The following is an 11,265-nucleotide window of genomic DNA, read 5'->3' as shown; positions in this document are numbered from 1 at the left end:
TGAGCCTGCAGTGGACTGGGTGCAGCACTGGAGAGCAGGGTCCGGGTCCCCCCCGGAACCGCGCCCCCCGTGCCAGTTCAGGCCTCAGGCAAGGAGAACAGGCATGGGGCAGTATTGCTGAACAGTTCTTTATTGAAATAAACAGAGGCAGCAGGGCCAAGCGCGTGCTCAGGGCCAGTGGGGTGCAGCCCCCCTCTTCTTGCATCCCTCTTGCCCAGGGGGCCACAGGTCAGACCCCGAAACCCTTCTGTGTTTGGGGTGTGTGTGCAGACATGCGCCGTGGGTGGCAGGGGGAATGGGGAATTTCTGGATAACTATCTTTCTGTAAGAATAATTTGTCAGTTCAGGGAATGGCTCTGAGGAGGGGGTTTCCAGCCCCATCAGCGCAGCCCCCAGCAATGGGCAGGAGTGGGGTCACCCATCAGTGGTGCCCGCCGACATGCTGCAGAAAGCTGGTGGCCCGGGGTGGACCATGTGGGTGGGCATGGCGTGGGGGGAGCCCCTGAGCCCGTGGCCCCCTGAGGCCCTCCAGGGTCCAGTCTGGCTCACTCAGCCATTCCCCAGGACAGCTGTTTGGGTCGAAGAGCTCAGGGCCTGGACTCTGTTGGGGAGGAGCAGAGATGGGCATCACCCAGGAAGCCCCCTCCCCACGTCTCACCTCCACCCTAGAAACAGCCAGCCTGCCTGCTCATGGACTCCTTCGGTCCCAACTGCTTCCTTGTGACTTCCTGAGGACAATTTTGTACATCCTGAACCCTCTCGACATTTTGGAGGCTTAAATGGTGTGTGCTGAGACCTTAATGTGTCCTGAAGAAGTGTTTGCTGAGACCTTAACGTGTCCTGAAGGAATGTTTGCTGAGCCTCTGTCCCAGCTTCCTGAGGGTAGGTGAGCTGTGCTACGGTCTTGTTCAGGGTCCTGGGCCTTTGTCAGCTCCCACATGTGGATTATGATGTTCTGAGTTTTTACACAGCCTGAATATGGGTTTGTGTTTGCTGAGCCTTGTCACATGAGTGTCTTAGTGTTTGCTGAGCCTCATCACATCCCAAGGGTGGGCTAGTAGTGTGTGTTGGACTCTGAGCCAACTACAGGCCACTCAGATGTGTGGGAGGCCAGGCTGGTTCCCTGTGCCCCGACCCCAGAACCACCTGCACCCTGGCTGCCCCCCACCCCACCGACTCACCTCAGCATCCATGGTCATATCCTTGATGTCCGGCCCATCCCCATCGCGCTGCGGGATTACAGGCAGCTCGGCAGAGGCCCCAAGGCGCTCTCCTTCCGCCCAGCCGCTGGCCCTGCATGGGGCGTCGTCCTCAGGTGAGGCCTGGCTCAGCCGGATCAGGTTGCTGAAGTTGGAGTCAGACTTGGAGCCTGCTGGTGGCTTGCGGACCTTGTGGCGGCCCACCAGGTGGCTGCCGTAGAAGGCCAGGATGGGCTCGGGGCTGGAGTCAGGCAGCCGGCGGCCCACGGCAGCGGCCTTGAGTGGGGCCAGCACGTCAGGGACCACGTTGACGCGGGTCTCACCCCAGAGCCCATGCCCCGCCTCCTGCAGGCTCAGGTCGTCCAGCTGATCGATGGCCCTCTGCATGCCAGGGGCCTTCTCCTCTCGGAAGAAGGGCCCACTGCTCCCCGTGCTGCCCAGGCCCATGGCCTCCTCCTCCTCGGCCAGACGGTAGTAGGGGGGCCCATCTTCTGCGACGGCCAAGACCGACGTGGGTGGCTTGCCCTGCACCTGCAGGGACAGGCGGCAGCTGCGCAGCGAGAGCTGGTAGTAGCGGGTGGTCTCGTAGGCGCTGCGCAGCTGCTGCATGGACACAAAGGGGTGGCGCAGGGCGGCGCTGGGGCTGATCCGTTCGTGCGACTCCCAGGTCAACATGCGCTTGATCAGCTCCACCATGCTCTTGAGATCGGCGTGTTCTGCCAGCACCTCGCGGTCCGAGAAGGTCAGCCGACTGGCTGCCCCAACACCGTTCACCGTCTCAATCTGGTCCAGTGACTTGAGCATGTATTTACGGCGCTCCAGTGGGCGCACCTGGTGGGACACAGGGTGGGCAGGGGTGGGCATGGAGTTCCAGCCCCAGGCACTCCTGCTGTGGGGCCCACATCTGACCCCCACCCTAGTTTCCAGTCAGCCCTCCAGTCTGGCCCAGAGCTCTCTCGTGGCTATGAAGTCTGCACACAGGAACCCTGACTTCCAGTTCTGCTCGGGATCTGACTTGGTGCTCTCTGACTGCTGGGAAGGTCACACCTGCTCCCTACCACGAGGCCCCCTCTAATCTCATCCAGACCCCGCCTACTGCTGCAGGAAAAACGGCTGACCGTGACCTCTGGTCCTCCTGTTTAACCCAGGGCTCTCACTGACCCGAGCTGGCTCTCGCCCCAGCCCTCCAGTCCTCCCCTGAGCCATGGGTGCAGCCCCTGCCAGCACCGAAGAGAAGGGCTGCCTCCTTTGGAATCAAATGCTGACCCCTCTGGCTGCCACAGCTGATCCCCACGTCTGATCCCAGCCCTCAGGCCTCCAAAGAGTCAAACCATTCTCCCAGGGGTTATTAAGGTCTGCCGGGTACTTTCAGTCCCACCTTTGGTCTCACCCAGACCCCTCTCTTGCTGTGACCGCTCCCACGCCTGGCCCAGACTTCCAGTTCTCTCTGCTGTCTCATCCAGACTCTTGCCTCACAATTCTGATGATTCTGGCTGCACAGGTGGCTGCCCTGACTTCCAGTCTCACTCGGGGTCTCACTCAGATCCATCTTGCTGTAACAACTCCCACAGCCTGCATCCCACCCCTCGCCAAGCTTCCAGTCCTCTCTGAGATCTAGAATTTTTTTCCTCTCTGTGCAGCAGCACCCCCTCCACACTGACTGCCCTTGCCCCCTGGTGTCCCCCCTACCTTGGTCTCAGCCAGGTAGTCGGCCGAGGACTTCAGCTGCCAGGGGTTGGCGGCGTCGGGGTGCGGGTTGCGCTTGAAGAAGTGGTGGGCCTTGCGGGCAGCATGCAGCAGGTGGGGCTTGGGCAGGCCCTGCGTCTCACAGATGTAACGCACCTGGTCATACTCGTTGTTGCCCGGGTAGAGGGGCCAGCCCAGGTGCAGCTCGGCCATGACGCAGCCCAGGGACCACACGTCCACCTTCTCGCAGAAGGGCAGCCCCAGTAGAATCTCGGGGGCCCGGTAGAAGCGGGACTGGATGTAGGGTTCCTTGACGTAACGCACCTCACTGAATATGCTGGCTGAGCCGAAGTCGATCACCTGGCGGGAGGAGGGAGGCAGGTGGGCAGGGGCAGCCCGTATGAGCCTCCCCTGGCATCTCTCGGTGGGGTCCTTCTGCATCTGCCACTTGACTGTCTGCTGCTGCACTTCTGAATCTTCGTCTCTTCTTTATGTCCCTGTCTCCTCCAGCCCTTGTTTCTGGTTTGTGTGCTGGTCTCTCGATCTCTTGTTTCTCTCCACTAGAAAGTATGCCCCTGGGGGTTAACCTCTGTCTCTTTCTCTCTCCCCCATGCCTTGTCCATCAGCAAATCTTCCTGACTCCATCCACTTTCTGTTCTGCTCACTCCGTGTCCCATTCTCAGCCCCCACCCTGGTCCTGTCTTCCTTCATCCCCCACCTAGGCTACTGTGGAAGAAAATGGAGAAGGAAGTGGCAACCTACTCCAGTATTCTTGCCTGGAGAATTCCATGGACAGAGGAACCTGGCAGGCGACAGCCCGTGGGGTCACAAAAGAATCGGACATGACTGAGCGACTAACACACTACACTAATGTTAGGGCCTCCTTGCTGGTCTCCCTGTTCCTCCCATGCCCACCGCCGCCCGCCCCGCCCCGCCCCGCCAGCCCTCCAGTCTGATTCTCACAGGCAGCCCCAAGGATCCTGTGACCACCTGAGTCAGATCACGTCACTCTCCTACTCAGAATCTTCCTGCGGCTTTACCACATCCTGTGATAAGAGCTGAAGTCTTCATCCCTTGGCCCGCAAGACTCCAACAATCTGCCTTGTCCCCTCCCCGCAGTCACGCAGCACCAGCCACACCAGCCTCTTGCAATCCTTGAACAACCTAGACACACTCACAGCTCAGGGCCTTTACACTGGCTGTTCCCTCGGCCTGGATTGCTCTGCCTCTGGATGTCCACGTGGCTCCCTCCCTCCCCTCAAGTCTTTATTTAAGTGTCACCTTCTCAGGGGGCCCTCGGCTGACCATCCTATCAAAAACAGCACCCCCACCCTTCTCACCTTCCTCCCACCTCCTTCTGTGCGTGCTAAGCCGCTCAGTCATATCTGACTCTTTGCGACTCCTATGGTCTGTAACGTGCCAGGCTCCTCTGTCCATGGGATTCTCCAGGCAAGAATACTGGAGTGGGCTGCCATGCCCTCCTCCAGGGGATCTTCCCAACCTAAGAATCGAACCCCAGTCTCATATCTCCTGCACTGGCAGGAGAGTTCTTTACCACTAGCCCCACCTTGGAAGCTGCACTCACCTCCCTAGCCCTGTTTTTCTCCATAGCTCTTTTTTTTTTTGGCTGAATCAGGTCTTAGTTGCAGCACAGGAGGTCTTTTAGTTGTGGCATGTGGGATCTTGTTCCCTGACCAGGAACTAGATCCCAGGCCCCCTGCATTGGCAGCACAGAGTCTTAGCCATTGGACCACCAGGGAAGTCCCTCTCCACACCTCTTATCACCATTTCACATACCATGTATTTTACTTTTGTATGGAGTTCATTGCTTTTCTATCCAACAAGGACCTCAAGGACATCAGTCCCAAGAGGGCAAGGATTTTATCTATTCACTGCCGCATCCATAGATGGCTGAAACAGTGCCTGGCACACGGTAGGGGCTCAGGAGAGAGTGAATGAATGTATGAATTGACTTTTTTTTATCCCTGTCATTTTCTTTCTTTCTGTCTCTTGTTGGGTTGGTGTCTCTCTTCTTTGCCTCCTCATTGCTTGTCTGTATCTCTCATCTCTGTCTCTCTCTGGCCCACTAGAAGGACACCATCCTGAAACCCAGGTCCTCTTCTTTCACTATCAAGCATTGCGGACACCCCACGCTGGGCCTTGGTTCATACAGGTGCTCAATGAACACCTGTCGAAGTCACATTGTGAATGACTGAAAGCCCTTATCTCTCACGATGCCTCTGGGGGAGCCGTCTGCCAGTTTCACTCTGAATCTCTGTGACTGTGTCGCAGTCTCTCCCTCAGTTTCCCTCCCTAAGTTACTCTGCTTTTCATTCAGCCATCCCTTACCTTCTATCTTCAGAAGGCAGTGTTACCAAATGGTTATTGATCTGGACTCTGGACACACACTGCTGAGGCCTGAATCCCAGAAAGCTTGGGTAACCCTGATCATTCGGTCAGCATTCATGCAATTCATTCATTCATTCACTCATTCCACAAACGAGGTAGGGGTGCCAACACAGACCAGGTGTTGTGGTTCTGTCCTGTTTGTCTCCTGCTGTATTTGTGGGAATCTCTCCTTCCTTGGGTCTCTCTCCCTCCATCAGTTGGGGCGGAATGATCTGCCTTTTCCTATCTCTGTATCTCCCTGTGTCTCTGACGTTCATTTAGCACTGACTCCACAAAGGTGCTATGCTGGGAGATGCTGAAGACACAGAAGTAACCAAAATGCCCCTGGCCCTGCCCTCACGAGGCTCTTAGTTCAGACCCATCACCAGAGAGTAACAAACCTGTCAGCAGACAGAAGGGTCAGAGTGGGGATGGGGGAGTCCAAGGACCCGTGACAGCTCAGAGGAGGTACCTGTGTGCCCAGCACAGGGTCAGGCCCAGAGCAGGCACTCAGAAAATGTTTGCTGATGAACAAACTCACGATGAAGGATCCCGCCGCTGTCCTTCCAGTCACTCAGGCCACCAGGCTTTCAGCCTCCCTCACTTCCTCTTTCACACGTCACATCAGATTTACCAACAAGTCCTGTTCTAAAATCTTTTTTTAATTTTTTTAATTAGTGGAAAACTGCATTACAACGTTGTGTTGGTTTCTGCTGTACAATAACCTGTTCTAAAATCTACCCAGAGGGGCTTCCCTAGTGGTCCAGTGGTTAGGACGCCGAGCTTTCAATGCCCTGGCCCAGGTTCAATCCCTGGTCAGGGAACTAAGATTCCCGCCAGCCGGGAGCGGGGTGACCAAAAGAAACAAAATCTACCTGGAACGCCCCACCCACACATTCTTCCTCCCATGACCCCACCCACCTGGACGGGGGGCAGTCATGCCCTCTCTCTTTCTGCTCCAGCCCCTCAGTCAGTTCCCCTCCTGCAGCCAGAGGGAGCCCGTGAGCACCTGCGTTAGACTACACCCCTCCTCAGCCCAGAATCCTCCGGTGCTTCCACGGACTCGGAATAAAACCCAAGTCCTCCCTGAGGCCCACAAGGCCCTGTATGCCCCTGCCCCATCCCCTCCCTGGTCTCATTTCCTCCCTCTTCCTCTGCTCCAGCCACGCTGACCTCTTCAGTGCTCCTCAAACACATATATAAGATGGTAAAGAATCTGCCTGCAATGCAGGAGACCTGGTTCAATCCCTGGGTTGGGAAGATCCCCTGGAGAAGGATATGGCAACCCACTCCAGTATTCTTGCCTGAAAATATCCCATGGACAGAGAAGACCAGCGGGCTACAGTCCATGGAGTCAAAAGAGTCAGACATGACTGAGCGACTAACACTTTTACACTTGATCTTAGCCAAAAGGCCGAGAAACAATAAACACCTTCAGTTTCACACTTTCATATACTTACTCCTGCCTCTGGGCCTTTGCACTGGCTGCTCCTTCTACCCAGATGCTTTCCCCTAGATGTCAACACAGCTCCCTCCTTCTTTCAAAACTTCCCTCAAAGGTCACCTTCTCAGGGAGGCCTCCCTGACCACAGAGCCTAAAGTTTCACTCACCACCACCCCACATCCTCCTCCTCCCGATTTCATCTTGTCTCATTCTTGTTCACATATCTTATTTTGCTCATTTATCTTGGAGACTCTATCTCTCCCGCTAGAACTCAGATGGGAAAGAATCTGCCTGCAATGCAGGAGACCCAGCTTCAATCCCTGGGTTAGGAAGATCCTCTGGAGAAGAAAATAGCAACCCACTCCAGTATTCTTGCCTGGAAAATCCCATGGACAGAGGAGCCTAGCAGGCTACAGTCCATGGGGTCACAAAGAGTCACACATGACTAAGCAGCTAACACTTTCACTTTCACTGTCTCCCCCAATAGAATGTCACAGGGATGGGACCAGGCCAGAGGTGCTGAGCTAAGAATGGAACAAGGACGGGGAGACCGCAGGACTGGCAGGGAGAGGATGTCAGGACTAGGATGGGGGAGAGAGGAATTTCAGAGCCAGGAGGTGGGGAGAACCATTGTGGATAAGGAGGGAGAGACCTCAGGGCAGGGAGGTGGGACCCAGGGAAACCTCAGAGTCAAGGAGAGCCCCCAGGGCTGGGGGAAGCTGGGTGAGAACAGGAGCAGGGGACCTGCTGCCTTGGGATGGCTGCACTCACCTTGACCCTGAAGGGACAGCGTGTCTGGTCCACCAGCATGATGTTCTCGGGCTTGAGATCAGCGTGGATGATGGCTAGTTCCTTGAGCCTGGCCAGGGCCCGGAGCACCTGCAGGGTGACCGTGCGGATGTGGCGGGCAGGGAGGGGCGCGAAGTTGTTCTCCTTCTGAAATTCGAAAAGGTTTTGCTCCAGCAGCTCGAAGACCAGGTAGAACTTGAGGGCGTCGTGGAAGAACTCGAGGAAGCGGATGATGTGGGCCTCCTCGGGGTCCAGGCCCCGCATGCAGCGCAGCAGCTTCAGCTCGTTCTTGATGATCCGGTTGCGGTAGGCGTCGTTCTTCAGGATCTTGATGGCCACCATCTCGCCTGTGCTTCGCCGCCAGCCCTTGGCCACCTCCCCAAAGGTGCCCTTGCCCAGCACCTCGATGATGTCGTAGCAGTCAGTCTCCGACTGGATGGTGGCCATGGCGCCCCTGCCGCCGGGCGCCGCCCTGCCACCACCCCCGCCCCACGGGCTCTGCCTCCGAGGCCTCCCGCCCCGACGCTGGCCCCGAGGCCCCCGCAGCGGGGGAAAGAGGACCGCACTTGTGCCTTGCCCTGCAAGGTTTGCCCCCACCTCCCTGGCAACCCCCAGACCCCTGGGCCACACGACGAGTCTGCCAGGGGCCGCACCCCTCCCCCAAAGCCCTCCTGGCTTGGGACGAGGGGCCCCAGGCCCCCCCGAATGTGTTCCAGCGTTGCTGAGTGGCTCTGGTTCTGTTGTTGGAGACCTGAGCTCCTGGCTGGAATGGGGGGATGGGGTGGCAGGTAGGGCCCCCCTCCCCCACCCAGGGCGGAACCCTGGAGCAGCTGGACAGGTGAAGGGTCGTCGGAGAAACGTGGGCCTTGGGCAGAGAGCAATGGGACATTCCTAAACAGAGCGAGGAGCTGCAGGCTTCCCGAGCTGGGGTATTTGCGGCTGTGTCTGTGTTCAGCAGACACCTGCCCCTGCCTGTGGCCACCCCGGGTGGGAGGGGGGCGGCGTGAATAAAGCGAGGCCAGCTTGCAAAGGGTTTGAGTGCCAGGCTAAGGAGTCTGGACCTTGTTCTGAGAGCACTGGGCTTCCCCGGTGGCTCTAGTAAATGATCCACCTGCCAATGCAAGAGAAGTGGGTTCGATCCCTGGGTTGGGAAGATCCCCTGGACAAGGGAATGGCAACCCACTCTAGCATTCTTGCCTGGGAAATGCCATGGACAGAGGAGCTTGACGGGCTACACTCCGTGGGGTCACAAAAGAGTCGGACACGACTTGACGACTAGACAACAACTGAGGACCCTGGGGAGCCACAGAAGGACTTGGAACGAGGGAGGGCAGGTTGAAATTTTTATTTATTTACTTATTTTTAAATTTTGGCCTCGCAGCTTGCAGGATCTCAGTTCCCTGACCAGGGATCAAACCCAGGCCACAGCAGTGACAGAGACGAATCCTAACCACTAGGCCATCAGGGAACTCCCCAGGGTCAGGTTTTGAGTGTCAGAAAGCTACTGTGTGAAGAAGACTGGATTAGAGAGGGCGAGAGTGGAAGCCCTCAGCCTGCAGCAGAGTCCAGGTGGGAGAGGAGCGGGAGGCAGGTGGATGGGACACTTAGGAGGCCAGGAGGACAGGCCATGGGACTGGCTGGTTATGGGCAAAGGAGGGAGCCCTGCAGGACAGGGCCCAGGGCTCTGGCCTGGATAACAATGGGACGGAAACATGGACTGGCTGTTGGGGGAGCGGACTTTAGAAAATTTAACACTGAAACATTAAAACATGTATTGAATGCTTTTGAAGCCTTATCTGATCCTTACACTATATATATATATATATATATATTTTTTTTTTTTTTTCCTCATGCTGCCTGGCTTGTGAGATCTCAGCTCCCTAACCAGAGACTGCACTTGGGGCACAGTAGTGAAAGCCCAGAACCCTAATCTCTACATCACCAGGGAATTCCCCACAATATGCATCTTTTTTTTAATTTATTTGGCTGGGCTGAATCTTAGCTGTGACATGCAGGGTCTTGCTCCTTGAGCAGGGATCAAACTCGGGCCCCTGCATTGGGAGTGCAGAGTCTTCACCACTGGACCACCAGGGAAGTCCCTACAGTATGCAACTTAATACCTCTACTTTATAGAAGAAAAAATAGAGGCCGAAAGAAGTTTAAAAAACACCCAAGGTCACTCAGGTGGGTGCCAGAGGCAGGCTTTGACCCTGAGCAGTCTGCTCTAGAGCCAAGCTCTGAACCACCAGACACTGCCTCCTAGTGTCCAGGAGACACCAGAGGAGGTGTGCACAGATGCAGACAAGCACTGGAGCCCCACGTGGACCCAGGAGAGACTTTGGGAATTGTCAGCGCAGAGGTGAGGAGTGGAAGCCAGGGGAAGGGTGACGGGGCCCAGGGAGGGTGAGGAGGTGGATGAGGGCCTGGGAGGAGCCCTGAGGACCCAAGGGGCCTGAGGGAGACGGAGGAGGTGGGAGAGAGAAGAGAGCATTCAGGAAGGAGGACGGAATCCTGAGAAGTCAGGACACAGGAGACAGAAGCAGCCCTGAACGTGACCACGGACTGAGGACACTGACAGGTCAACTGTGGCGCGAAGAAAGCCCCCAAATGCTAGGAGGCTGGGCAAGGGGTGTGCACCAGGAATATAGGTATCTCCTGCCATGTGTGGTGGGAATGAAGAGGAAGCATGTGATGGGTAGTGACCCAAGGGATGTCAGCTTGAAGGAAGAAGGTGATGGATTAAGTGAGGAGACTGGGACAACCCAGGGCTTCCCAGGTGGCACTAGTAGTTAAGAATCCACCTGCCAAAGAAAAAAAGGAAAAAAAAAAAAAAACAATCCACCTGCCAATGCAGGAGACACAGGTTTGACCCCTGGGTCGGGAAGATCCCCTGGAGGAGGAAATGGCAACCCACTCCAGTATACTTGCCTGGAGAATCCCATGGACAGAGGAGCTTGGTGGGCTATAGTCCATGGGTTTGCAAAGGGCTGGACACAACTAAATGACTGAGTAGGCACACACACATACTTGTTGGGACAACTCAAAAGGCACAGCCCTTCTTCCTCTAGGATGGGAGGGTGGAGATGTGATGTGAGTAGAGTGGAGGTTATAGCGGCATTATCAGGAGAGTCGCACCTGGACAGCTTACCTGGGGCATCTCAGTGAAATGGGGACCCTGGTGGGGGCTTAGATGCTGAGTGGGGTGGGGTCACTGGGAGCCGAGGCCCAGCCCCAGTAGGGGCTGACAATCCTGGGACTTAGTCCTAAGGTGTCTTGGGGTGGAGGCTCTGAACCGGGGAATTTGGAGAGGGGACCGGGAGAGGCCTTCCTGGGTAGGGCAGGGGTGGACCGGGTAGTCAAACCAGCCAGATGGGTAAGGGACAGCAGGGGTGCAGGAGTGCTCTCTGAGGCAGGGAGGTGGCCAGCAGAGGGCAGGGGGTAGCAAGTGTTTTCTGCCCTTAGGGCTCCTGGGGTTGTCCTGGCAGGAGTGGCCCCCGCAGGACACGCGGAGTCTCCAGCACAGGGGTCCCTGGGCTCTGCTGGGGCACTTCCCCAGCTCAGAGGCCCCTGAGAATTTTGAAGGACTAGGACAGCCCCCCTCCCACCAGGCCCACACCAAAGCCTTCCTGACTCTGAGCTGTCTCCCTGCACACGGGACGCCTTCAGGCCAGACCTCAAGGGACTCCTTTCTCTGTCCCACCCCCCACCCCCCGCACTCTGCCCCTGCAACGCAACGCGAGCACACAGAGGAGACCCCAC

The 11,265-nt window shown here is 56.9% G+C and overlaps 1 protein-coding gene and 1 long non-coding RNA gene across 2 annotated transcripts; one reads left to right on the top strand and one right to left on the bottom strand.

Moving 5' to 3' along the window:
• Positions 1 to 114: 114 nt before the first annotated feature.
• On the bottom strand, positions 115 to 8,215 carry HIPK4 (homeodomain interacting protein kinase 4). Its single transcript, XM_081516326.1, has 4 exons — positions 7,489 to 8,215; positions 2,889 to 3,245; positions 1,182 to 2,030; positions 115 to 601 (listed from the first exon to the last, which is right to left on the bottom strand). Exons 1-4 carry the CDS (start codon positions 7,951 to 7,953, stop codon positions 422 to 424), a joined length of 1,851 nt encoding a protein of 616 aa, XP_081372452.1. The 5' UTR covers positions 7,954 to 8,215; the 3' UTR covers positions 115 to 421.
• On the top strand, positions 7,230 to 9,292 carry LOC145515595 (uncharacterized). The gene is made up of 2 exons (XR_014060927.1): positions 7,230 to 7,334; positions 7,681 to 9,292. It is a non-coding gene; the product is annotated as an uncharacterized LOC145515595 (long non-coding RNA).
• The last annotated feature ends 1,973 nt before the right edge of the window (positions 9,293 to 11,265 follow it).

Source organism: Giraffa tippelskirchi, chromosome 7 (assembly GCF_054371585.1).
Source record: "Giraffa tippelskirchi isolate mGirTip1 chromosome 7, T2T-mGirTip1v1.2.pri, whole genome shotgun sequence".
Taxonomy (NCBI): domain Eukaryota; kingdom Metazoa; phylum Chordata; class Mammalia; order Artiodactyla; family Giraffidae; genus Giraffa; species Giraffa tippelskirchi.
Note: the sequence above shows the minus strand (reverse complement) of the source record. Positions and strands in the feature narration are given on the sequence as shown.